The sequence below is a fragment of the Pteronotus mesoamericanus genome, unplaced genomic scaffold (assembly GCF_021234165.1).
Source record: "Pteronotus mesoamericanus isolate MK-2021 breed Mesoamerican mustached bat unplaced genomic scaffold, CSHL_Meso_final contig_56, whole genome shotgun sequence".
Lineage (NCBI taxonomy): Eukaryota > Metazoa > Chordata > Mammalia > Chiroptera > Mormoopidae > Pteronotus > Pteronotus mesoamericanus.
The window spans coordinates 20649956-20663301 of NW_026555201.1; the positions used below are offsets into that span (position 1 = coordinate 20649956).

Below are 13346 nucleotides of genomic sequence, written 5' to 3' on the forward strand. Positions count from 1 at the left end.
AAGACTGGAGAGATTGAATGCAGAATTTCATGTGGACAATTGTCATTACCTAGTGAAGCATGCGGCCATATTTCATAAAGATTATTGGAAAGAATCAGTCTTTTTTTAGAAATCAATATAGACTCAAAGAAGCAGGGCGTGAGCAAAAAAACTAAGAATGACAATCTAATTCTTTAACATAACAATATGAACTGATCTTACCAAATGCCGTTAATAACAGCCAAAATAAAAAGTAGTATCAACCATCATCTCTAAACCAATTTTTGAAAAGGATTATTACTATTAATCGTATAGTGTTTTTCCTTATGAAATGACAAATGTAATTATAACATACAATTCTAATGAAAATCTACATGTTTTCTTTTTGTGTGTGTTTTTTTAAATGACGAAATTCTTACCAAATCAAGACTTAAAGCAATGCTAATTTACTTAATGTTTAAATATAGCTTAGTCGTAACTACTGAAAATTTTCCTTATAGTCAAAGGTTTGAATCACACTAACTATAACACGCATTACAGTTATGAGCTCCTTAACAATGGAGATATGTTCTAAGAAATGCATCCTTAGGTGATTTCATCATTGTGCAAACATCACAGTGTGCACATAGACAAACTTAAATGTATAGCCTACTAGACACCTAGGCCATGTTGTACAAGCGGTATGTCATTGATTAAAACATCATTACGTGGTGCATGACTATAATTCTTTCAGTTATACAACATGCAGAAATGCTAGAAACGTACAACTTTGTTGCAAACGTAGGTTTGCTTAAAGTATATGTTTGCCTTGTATTGCCATCTCGATAAATGGGAGTAACTTGTGAGTTGCAGTCACAATGCTGACCATGCCCCTCCAACGGGGATCCTCACAACCTTTCCATTACACTTTAAAGCAAATGTGATTCCAAATACATTCTTAATTCTCTCCCCAAGCTTACATCCAATTTGAATGATTCTTGGTTAAATATATTCACGGCTGATTTCAGAGAAATTTAAGACACAGTTGGTTCTTCTGAAGAAGAAAGGAGAGTTCCCTTTTAAAAGAGAACAGGTATGAAATGGTAATCATTTTCTTGGCAAAATATGGTGATTTAGAAAGATATATATAATTAAATATAATAAAATCAAATATACATATTAGCTTTAACCTTAAGCTAAGGGAAGATTTATAATATTGTAACACAACAGTTTCTTGCTTTATGTTCTAATAATGTACTGATAATGTATTGTTTTAAAGCATTTGAATTTCCTACCTGGGCCCAGCTTCCTTCCTCAGATTCTTTCTGTGTTAGCAGCAGGGAATGATTAATAAAGCAGATAAGTATAAATTAATTTTAAATGAATGTAGTGAAATTTTTCTAGCAGTAGCAAAATTGTTATTGAAAGTGTTAATTATGACATAGAAAACTAAACAGATTCTTATTCAGATCCACAGTAATCAATTCAGCAATTCAAAGTCAACTTCATAGTTTCTAATTAAAATTAAATACATACATATTACATATGGGATTTTCATGACACATTTGATTTGGTAATTCTAAACCTTTTTTAATTCTTCAAAGTGTGTAATTTCCAAATGTAATGAATTATAATAAAAACTTCTGCTCATATATAAAAGCATATAACACACAAATGTGTATATATACACACATATATTATAAAAATATATTCTTGTATAATAGCCTACTACACCCCTAGGCTATTTAGTATACCATGTCGTATTGGTGTTTCTTTGTTACACACACATACATAATATATATGATGGAAAAATCTTATATAAAGTAAATTCATAATGTGGAAAAGTAACTGCACCCCTCTAACAAAGCTTTGTGGTAATCAAACAGACTTCAACAATAGCCAAAAACAAGTAAAACTAAAAAAGACAAAAACCTACACATCAAGCTGAAATAGAAATGTAATTAGTGCACGACATTGGCATTTCTATCCACCATAAACTAGATAATCATTTTTTTTCAAATAGTGATACAACTGAGGGAACATTAAATTTAAAACAATGTTGCCAAGAATAAAATGCATACAGTGCCCAACTTTGCTACTTTAAATGAAAAATGATTATACGTAATATTGTATTTTTAAAGGTGGACAATTAGATCAGGGTCACCAAGAATTTTTGTAATCCTGGTCTTTGAATATCACATGAACAGAATATTTTTTCGGGGGGGGGATTGGAAGGACAAACGCTATATCTGAAATGGGGTAAAGTACAAAAAATGAAATTATTATATTAAGAATAAGCATTCAATCTAAACTTTTCTATTACAAGTTTAATTGGGTTTGGTAATACGTATTACCTGTGAATGTGCCCAATACTAGGTGATATTTATTACCAATGTTGCAAAACAGATATATAAATTGTTATTATTATTAATTATTGTTTGTATATTACATACACTTAGGATATTAACCACATTACCACAATCTAGCACTGCTTCATTTAAAAATGTCCAAGAGCGGTACACTGAAACCATAACACAAAATGTTAGTTGTTATTTTACACTACGTAAACATACCCCATTACTTCAAACTCTTATAAACAAAATAGTTTTATCATCCAAACAACAACAAAATAACTTATCTTCGGGCTTAACAGACCCATAAAGACTAACCGTTTTGGCTGGAGCTGCAAGATTTTCCATTTCTTCATGGGTCACCCAAACGTTGCCTGAAGGCTGGGAGGAGGCCGCGCGGCAGCGGCAGGTCCGGGGAGGGCAGCAGCGGTAAAGAAGAAAGGCAGCGCCAGGGTAAGTTAACAGCACCACAGCGACAGCACAGAGCTCCTGCCTCTACAGCATGCACGAGAGAGACAGCATTGCTGGCTGGCTCAGAGCTCCCTTTTCTTCTACTTAAAAAGATTAAATAGAAAGAGGCATTCTGTGAAGGTCATGTGAGATCGATTTAAAATGATACGTCTGTTTATTAATTAGAAAAAAAGGTTTACTCAAAATTTCCATTTCAAAGGTATGTGGCTGTTGGATCCACGGAGAGTGCAATAAATTTGAATTGTAGAAGAGTGTGTTTTTTATTTTTTTCTTCAGAAAACAAAGGCACATGTATGTTGGTGTGTTATTACCAATATTGCATTCACAGAGTTTTGATTCTTCAATGTCCTTGGAAAGAGAAAATTGGTTGTTAATACAAAGCTGAAAGCATTGTTATGACCTGTCTGGAAATCAATGCCAGATTTTCCCAAATGTGTTCTTCCTGTTGCAACTCAGTAAATATGTTGTCTTCCTTTATTCTTATAGTGGAAAAGAAAGTGAAATCGTTACTTTTGATTTAAAAAAAAAAGTATTTTTCAACCTCACTAAATACTGTCAGATACTACAAAACCCTAGTTTCCTAATTTTTCAGCAGTCTCCTATATCATTATAAAGAACACGATGTAAAAGAAAAATTTCTCTCCAGCAGGTACTATTCTATTATGATGTATCATTTACTTTCTAAATGAAACAACCCAAGATATTTGTTCCATACCCTGAATAATGTACAATTTCTAAACCTAAGTGCACTTAGTAACACAAAGGATCAGGCATATAGTTAATGTCAATGGCTGCTGGGAACAACTTCTCACCAAATTCCACCTTCTCCCTAGGAAGTCTTTAAGAACATTGCAAGGATGTCCAAGTACATCAATCCTATAGATACAATGGGATTTACATTCTACCTATTGCTTGTTACTTGCTCTGGAACATGTCTAGCTTTAAAGAATTGGAAGTAGCAGGGTTGAAAGTCCAACATAAGTCACCAACATAATTCTCTCTAGCCTTTGCTACCATTCATGTGTCATGTTTGAATTTCCTTCTATTATAAATAATACAATTTAACATAATTTGAAAAGTAACTACAAAGAAACTAAAATGATGAATATAATTTGATAAAAGATAAATTTCATATATAAGAGAATTACTCATATATGTAATTGAGTAACACAAGAGAGCTGAATAGTAAATATTCATAATTATAAGTAAATCATATGGGCACAAAAATCCCCAAATAGCCATAATATATATGCATGGAGTTCTCATTTTCCTACCACTTGGAAATTAGAATATATCTGATTTTTTCCTATAGAATAAAACTGCACACACTTGTAAAGTACACTTAGACTACAACAGCCATCCATGTCTAAAAGCCCCTACCCTCTACCCCCAGTTTCTAGGAATGATCTTCATTATAAATAGGAAATTCGTATCAATATATGAATCATTAAATCACTTGGAAGAAACTGTTTTTAGTGACCTTTCCTTTATGCTCAGTGATCACAGAGCATTGCTGGGCGCCTGCACTGTCTTTGATGTGAGCTTCAGTGATGACTACCTTATAGGAAATTCATTTAAATGAATCTGGATTTACAATGGTTTCTGTAGCCTCTAACTGGATTGTGGATTCAAATAATGAAGCTCTCCCCGTTCTCATTCTGGAAGTCATACATGTATAATCCTTCTCACAGTTTTTCTGAAAGTGTGTATTTGCCAGTCTGTTACCACATTCTGGGATGGGCAAGGTGCTGGAAGCTATAGTTCGAATCTGTATCTTTATATGCAAAGTGAGTTTATATCCAGGGCAGTTTTCTCAAGTATGGTTGGCAAACTTTCTGAAATTATGCATTAGTTGTTCTCCTTTAATCTGTAATTTTACTTGTGAGGGGGGCACTGCCCACGCTACAATCTTACACAGTTACTCATAAAATGGCTTTGACACAGCTCAATTAATTAGCCATTAGTCAAGGTTTTCACGAGTTTATTTTATAAGCAAGCCCACACATAGTAAGTTATTCAGGTTTCTTTCTTCTCACCACCAATTTAAGGGATGGAGCTTTCATCTAGGTGACTCATAAAGGCGTGATTTAGAGCTTTGGAGTTTCAGCGAAGAGCCTATCTTAGAGGATAGCTAGAATGGGAGGCTTTGAGCCACCAAAGGGAATGAGGACACTGGTGCCTTGGTCTGAGGACAAAGAAAGTGCAAAACATAGGCTGGAGGAGCATGAAGCCCAAGCATCGTGTAATTTGGTTGTGGTTCTCTGAGAGCCACTGAACCACAGAACCACACAGTGAGAAGGGGCATCATCTTCTCACTGCCCCTGGCAGTCCATGCTGCAACCCCCACTGTCTGAGCAGGAGAACGCAAGCTATTCGTCATTTTTTGGTGGCTAATACCACCTGAGTCTGACAGGTGATTTATGAAATTTCAACTATCTGGTAATTTAACAAATTGATGTGCCCCCGTGCCTCACCTTAGCCCAGATGGAGTAGAATATTTAAATAGTATTTTCAAATGAGAACGGGGAGAAAAATTCTTAAAGAATGTGAACTATTAAAGCACTCACCTAATTAAATCATTCAGAGGAAAGTTATGACATAAAAAATAAATATTAAAGTGAACTTAAGAAATATAATTAGGGGAAAATAATTCTTTCTCTTGCTGTCAGAAAATAAAATAAATAAAGCAACTAGACCTCAGAATAATTCTAAAACTTATCTAGCGGGAAGTAATTTCCGTTACTACCTATGTCTTTTGAAGTTTTTTTTTTTTTTAGTTTATGATTGAATTACAGAGTACTTTGACTTGAAATTTACTTTTCACACTCAAAATGGCCTAGATTTACATATTCCCTTTTATGAATCTATTTCTCATTGTAGGAAGAGAAGGAAAATGGGAAGGTTCAGGAAGCAGGAGATGTAAGTATCACAGACTCTGGGGCAAAACCACAAAGGAGTGTGACTTTGGACAAGTCACTTAACCTTTCTGTACATTAGCTTTTCCATTTGTAAAATACATATATATATAAAATAAACATACCTATTTTATAGTGCTGCTGTGAGGTGTTATTTCATGTAAAGCACTTAGAATAGGGACTGACACTTACTAAGTATTCCACTAATGTTGGCTATTACCATAATATGGTCAGGAATTTGGTGAAGCAGTCTCTACCCAAGCAAACCTTGAGTTTAATAAATGGTCTCTATTTCCCCATAAGAAAGACTAATGTCTGTCTTATGCCTTACATATCTGCTCAAATTTGCTGAATTTTGTTTTTACCAAAGATTTGTAACTGCTCCTAAACCTGTTTATTTCCATTGCATTTTTAAAAATTAGGTAATTTAAATAAATATTACATGAAGTGAAAACCAAAAGAAATTTGGCTCATGTGTTAACACTCATTTGAATTATTTGGAAAGGCTAGACATAGGCAAATCTTAAAACACACTATTAATGAGATAACAGCTTCGTCAAAGTCTGGGAAGAAATTGTAAATGTCCAGGAGAAGTTTGCACTCAAATAAGCTTCAAATATCATGAAGTTATTACTTTAAAAAGAAATTCAAACTAGTGAAATTAAAGATGTTTATGGATGAGGTAATCAAAGAATAATAATGTGGAACTCCAGGCAATGAAATCACATTCAAAGAAAGTCTTAGGTGTTCCATCTAAATTTGAAAGTTCCTGAACATTCACATATTTTTTTCATTTACATTTTTTTTACTTAAAATAAAGTATTTAAAAAATGTGCCCTGGCTGGGTAGCTCCACTGTTTGAAGCGTCATCCATACACCAAAAGGCTGTGGGTTCCATCTCTGGTCAGGGTGCATATGGGAGGCAACCGATCAATGTTTCTCTTTCATATCAGCCTCTCTCTCTCCCTCTCCCCTTCTCTAAATTCAATGAACATATACTTGGGTGAGGATTAAAATTTATTTTCTATGACATCCTTTTAACCAAATATTTCCATTAACTGCCATCTCCATTTCTATTCTATTAGGTCAGAGGCCTTCTACAGTAACATCAGTAAGAAGAAGAAAGAAAGCTGGAAGATTAGGAGTGGACCAAAGAAATAATGAACATAAACTTTACAGTTTCCTTTTGATGGTTTAGTCCATTTTACATAGACAAAAAAGGAGGAAGCATCAGGCTGCCACTCTGTTCAGTTAAAAAAAAAAAAGGAAAGCCCAAGTACCTTGTCTTCTCCTCTTGAGAGCTTCAGTGAATGCACAAGATACCTGGCTGAGGAACCCAAACCCAAACCTAAACTTACAACAAACTTGTATGATCTGAACTAAATATAGTTTTCTGAAAGACAGGATGACATGTCTATTAAAAAAAAACCTCAACTTTTGTATGTTTTCATCTCACTTGGTACAGTGGATTTATTACTAGAAGTCCTCACGTAATTTTATTTCTTTTGCAAAGCAAATCACATTTGAAATATGCTAGAAATGAGTAAGTAGATAATTAACTTAAATACTAAGTCAATAAGCTTATGAAAAAAATTTAACTTTACCAGTAATTAAAAAAAATTAAATTTAAGCAACATGGTAATCCATGTTAACAAAGGGAGGAAAAAAGTTACACAATACAATTTGGCAATCAAGGTTTAAAAGTGATAAGAATATACTCTGGTTTCTCTTCAGATTGCATAATTCTTTCACCTTTTACTAAAATTAATAAGAATATAATGCCAACACTCAAATACTGCTTTGGCAATAACTACAGTTTATGCGACAACATAGCTACATACATATCCACTATGGTATTGTAAACACAATGAAAACTGTTAAATAAGCAAAATGTCCACTATTAGGGATTTAGTTAAATAAATTATGGTATTTCCATGAAGCGGGTATACAGCAATTAAAAATGATATTAGAATTTTGTAGTTTTTAAACTGAAGAAAATATTTATGCTCTATTACTACATTTTAAAAGTACAAAATAACTCATCTTTATAAAAGCATAAAGAAAGGTCTTTATTAAAAAGTTAACCATGAAAAAACTTATAATTAACAATATATGACCAGTCTTTCAAATGTTGATTCCTTTTTGAAACTTATTCAATCAGAAGTGATTTCTCCTTTCATGGAATCCCACAGCACCTTGCTTCTATCTCACATTTAGAAACTAAAATATATTACCTCCTACCAAGCCTATTGGTAAACATCTTACCCCCCTCACCATAGCCACCCTCTCTGAATCAGGCCCATACACATTTCAGACCCTTTGTGATGGTGGGTAGGGTGACCTGTACATTCATCATTTTTAAGTTGAGTATTTACTGATTATCCACAATTTACCAGCCACTGAATTAAAGGCTTGGGGACTATAGGTAATCTGATAATTTTCTTCCTTGGCCCTGAATAGGTTAAATCAAGGAGAGAACAATATAAAATGGTTTTCGTAGGTATCCAAAGTAGTAACTCAGGAAGGGAAACAGACCCAGACTTGAAAGCTTTGTGAAAACTTTGTAGAAAAAGGACAGTCAGGAATCAATGGATTAAGGAGGATTTGGAGGACGGTTAATCCTGGAATGGGAAGACTATTCCAGGCAGAAGATCCATCAGGAAAGCCAAAAGTCAATCAAGAACATAAAAGTTTTAAGAAACTCAAAGTAGCCTGTGTTGTTGGGATCCTAACTTGGGGAAATAAAGCCCTTGAGGTGAAGCGAGGCTGGATTATGAAGTGTCTCTTAAACTCTTTCCACACTTGACTGTTTTCTGAACAACTGAGCATTTACTTACTTCTAATAAATTTTTAAGTTATATTTTATTGTTTCTGCTTTCACAGTTATCCCCAGTTTTTCCCAGTTTTCTACTCCACCCAGCCCCCCACCCCGCTCCCTGAGGCAATCCCCACACCATAGTCCATGTCCATGGGTCATGCATATATGTCCTTTGGCTAATCCCTTCACCTTTAATCATTTTTAAATTCCTTTAGTTTGCTTAGAACTTTTTAGAGAAATAGTGCTTAATTACTCTATTTTTCATTAAGAAATGAATTAGGATGCTAAATAGAAATAATAAAGTATATCTATTTTCCATCTTGAAGTTGAAACTTCAAATGCTCTTAATTTTGCAAGGCTAGAAATATTTAATAATTTTGCATGCATGTGCTCCTGACCACATATAAACACTTCAATAACATAATATCACTTTTCTGTCTTTTATTCACTACTCAAATGTATCCCCTTTTTCAATATGTTATTATTCCGTGTAAGACATGGGGCCAGAGAAGTCCAGTTAACACCAGCAATTATATCCTTTATCAGCAAAATATATAATTCAGGAAAAGACAAAGAAAAAAATGAAAATCATTTGGGAGTTTTTCTTTGTATTTAAATTTTTCATCTGGTATGCATTTTTTAGACATTTTGTTCTCTCCTAATATTAGGACAGGGTAAAATTATGAGAAGAATAGGGGTTTTTCAATGAGAAGCAAACAGATTTTTGAAGGGCGGCATTCAACTTGGTATTTATAAGACATCAAATATATTTGTACTTTCATCAACATGAAAACTGCTTCAGAAGTAGTGAGTTAAGCATTGCATTTTCAGAAAGCACTTAATGCCAATAGCTAATCCCTTGAAATGTCAAATTACATAAAATAAAGGAACATCTTTTGAAAAAGTGATCTTGGGGTCTTGTTGCTTGGAAGAAACAAAAAACTTTAGAGACTAGTTCAAAAATCTATCTTGGTTGTAGCCTTCAAATATGATAAAAACCTCAGCTCCCCAGTTGAAAACCTATTGGAAGTAGCAGCAAGGTTAATGAAGAGCAAGCTAAATCTCTTCAGAAAAATTCACGCTGACATGGAAATGCATGCTGCCACCATTTCAATCTGTGGACTCAGAGATGCTGTTATTTGCCCAGCCCTACAAGAGGGAAGGAGCACAAACTGACTCACAGTTCGGGACGTCGGAGGAGCTGAAGGACTCGTTAGAGACACCATCTCCTGGATTGCTAATCGGAGCTTTAAGCGATGCAGAGGATTACTGATTCCAATTTCTCTCTGGATCTCCGTGTCTGACAACGCGGACATGATGGCCCCACTCTTCACGTTGGCCCGGCAGGCTGCCACGTACCAGGCAGGCATTCCCAGCCAGAGCTGTTGGATAGAAAGCACATACTCACAGATTACAACCATAATGGACGTTTCAGTGTCTCTGATGTGCTAGGCATTATTCTAAGTACCTTACATGTATGAACCCTTTTACTGCCACTGTCACATGAGACAGATGTTACGATTATTTTCCCCAGAGAAGACAGATGCACAGGGACATTGAATAATTTATCTAAAAATACCAGGTAAACAGTGAGGAAGATAAAGTTTTGAAATTTAATTTCCAGAATCTGCAATTTAATAACTAATTTTTATTATTAGGGATAAAATTAATCGTTGCTCAACACCAAGTTTCCCCTTGGAGTTAGGACAAGAAGAACAGCTACAGGCTGTATTTGATAAAGGCACAGTCAATATTTGTTTAATGAGTGACTTCAATTTATAGTTCCCCTTTGGAATTCTGAGTGCAGAGAAATTCTGTCCCAGAAAGAGCCAGCGTTATCACCTCCAGCCACACAAGTTTGATCAAAGCCCATGGTGCAGCTCAGCCGCGTTCATCATGTAACAACCTTCACTATGTGGTAGTTGTGTAAACTTAATTAGGTGTTCTATATGAACATATTTTTGGAGAGTGAAATGTGCCAATGAAAGACACTAACATTATAAACATGTGGAAAACTTTAGCAACAGAATAACAACATGAATAATGAATTAGAGATTAGGAATTTCAATTTTTCAAATCTGCTGTGATGTTCTTGAGAGACAAATGAATCAGTAGTACAATGAGCACAGCACTGGGTGAATGCCAATTCTCATGCATGTTGTAACATCTCAATTCCATATACTTGATAAAGGAATATTCTCTCCACCTCTCCGCATCATGAGTTTTGGGTAAGAAGACATACTTCTTACTTAGCAATGAAGCAAGAGAAAGGGGGACTCATGAAGGTGAGCAGTTCAAACTTTGGGTTTTCAATATCCCAAATACTAGAGGGCTATTTTCTTTGTTGATATTAAGAGATTGAGCAAAAGGAGAGAGAGCATGAGAGTGAGAAAAGTAAGAAGAGGAAGAAGAAAAACCATAAATCAGCAAAATACAATGCCAAGAATCAGAAGGCCTGGGCTGCATCTAATTCCTTTTCTGTCATCAGTGAGCCATTTAACCCTCTAAACCTCAGCTTTATTTTTCTCCTTTGTAAAATGAAGGAATTCAGCTTTATTATTATTATTATTATTATTATTATTATTATTATTATTATTAGTTTCTGCCATTGTATAACCTTGTTCCTTTGAGTTTTGTGCAGGACTCAGTGACTTTTTAGAAATTTTTTTCTTTTAATCCTCACCTGAAGATATTTTTAATTATTGTTTTTAGAGACACAGGAAGGGAGGGAGATGTAAGAGAGAAACTTTGATCAGTTGTCTCCCATACAGGCACAGACCAGGGACTGAATCCACAATTGATGTTATGTGCTCTGATTGGGGATCAAACCTGCAACCTTTTGGTGTATGAGATGTTGCTCCAAACAACTGAGCAATGTGGCCAGGGCCTCAGTAGCTTTTTTAAAAGAAAGAGACTATGATAAAATTGATGGGATGACACTTCCCAGATTAGATTACAAAAAGACTGTGGCTTCATCCCTGCCAGTCCTCTCCCCTTCATTCCTCTCGGAGCTCTTGTCCTGGGGGAGGCCAGCTGCCCTGGTATAAGCAACCTTGTGACGATGCCCACATGGCAAAGAACAGATGTTTCTGAACAACAGCTAGCAAGAAACTGAATCACAATTGTGAAAACATGAGTCCACTTGAAAGCATATTCTCCCTAAGTCAAGCCTTGAGAAGACTGCCAGCCTTGCTGTCACCTTAATTTGTAGCCTTGTGGGAAGCTGAACAGAGGTCACAGCGAAGTCATGTCCAGATTCCTGACCCACAGAAGTATGAGAAAAATAAATGCTAAGTATAGGGATAATTTGTTACATGGAAATAGATAACTAATACAGATGATAGCCTTTATTTTAAAAATGCCTAGTATACTGGAAGGCTACTTGTCTCTATAAGGGAAACAAAGAAACAAAAAGTAAAATCTTGGAGTCAGTGTGGATTGGCTATGACTGAAATAAAAGAAAGGAGAGGAGGAATCTAAGTGCAGTGCATGACTGAACCGTTCATAGACTCTTCCAGCAGGTTAGACACAAGGAATAGACCTACCTTGACAGGCATGATTAGATATGACCGAAAGGGGGACTTGACCTCTTAGTTTATAAACTCAACTTGTTCAGTATAACTAAACATCCAAATATACCCTCACTGGACATTAATTATTTTCTACCTCCTCTCTTCTAAGTACGATATTTAGATTTCTACAAAAACTTGTGGATATATTTGGATTTACTCAAATGTTTGCCAACACATTGTTCTCAATGTCATCTCTGACTAGACTTTTACAAGTTGTTGATGTGGATAAATGGTGTGTGAAGCATGAGGCTGACGTCATTCTGAGCAGGCTGTATGCACACAAGGTGCTAACTGAGGTGAGTTAAGAACTTTCGTTCATTGGATCGCTTCTTTCACTCACCATATTTCAGTTACAAAGCACATTATGAGCAATTTTTGTGTGCTCAGGATAGGTTTAATTAGCACAAACTTTACTACCTTTCATTTCCTAGCCCCTTAATGTCACTATATCTGTTTATTTTTTCTTTTATCAAAAGGATTGTTCATCACTTGCTGAAATAGCAACTAACTCTCAAAGTGTATCTCACTTTAGTTGAGTGAAACTGAACAAAGAAGTGCTATCAAAATTGAGGTATACTTGCTTAAGCATTTCGCTTTATAGTTAATTTTTAAAATATAGTAACTTTAAAGACATGTTTCAAAGAATCAGCTCCAATTACTAAAATGCTAAAAATCCCAACAGATTTGAGACAATAGAGTAAGACACAGCTTCTTTCTCCTAGTCCAAGCAAAAAAAGGCAAAACATGTTTTTATATCTATTTATATAAGACAAAATTTAAAACTCATATGGGTTTTATTTTTCCTCATTGGTTAGCTTTTTAGCTTTGAATATGATATAATAATGAAGATGGGTGACTTCATAATCCAAAATCATTTAAAACAATGAGTTGTAGTTGCCTCTGTCAGGCAGAAAAAGCCTGTGTTCTCTGCCCTAACAATGGCATATTCCAGCAGCTTCTAGAAGCCCCCTTTAGAGAACTAGATGGAAGCAGGGAGTGAACACTACTGATAAGTATCATGAAGGTCCCTTTGTGGTTAAATATGGATGTCATTCATTGTCCTAGTCAGCTCCTGGTGCCCTCCACCCTGCTCAGGTGTTTTTGAATTTTTTCAGATTCCTGTGTTGTGCAGGAAATTCTGAGTGTAGCTCTTGTTTCACCATAACATCCTGCTTAGAGACAGAAGGGAGAAAGAGCATATGTATTCTGCTTTATTCCAAGTATTTGAACCTAGCTGGCTCCTAGGCCTTAGAAAATTAGG

At 35.1% G+C, this 13346-nt stretch overlaps 1 protein-coding gene across 4 annotated transcripts in view; it reads right to left on the reverse strand.

Annotated features, from left to right (window-relative positions):
- Positions 1 to 13346, reverse strand: part of PPFIA2 (PTPRF interacting protein alpha 2) — a 446295-nt gene that overhangs the window by 24151 nt on the left and 408798 nt on the right. For all 4 annotated transcript variants that reach the window (XM_054580164.1, XM_054580163.1, XM_054580167.1 and 1 more), the window contains 3 exons: positions 9695 to 9895; positions 2628 to 2690; positions 1254 to 1283 (listed from right to left, as the gene is read on the reverse strand). In XM_054580164.1, the coding sequence (XP_054436139.1) occupies positions 1254 to 1283; positions 2628 to 2690; positions 9695 to 9895 (294 nt within the window). The remainder of the gene's footprint in view (positions 1 to 1253; positions 1284 to 2627; positions 2691 to 9694; positions 9896 to 13346) is intronic.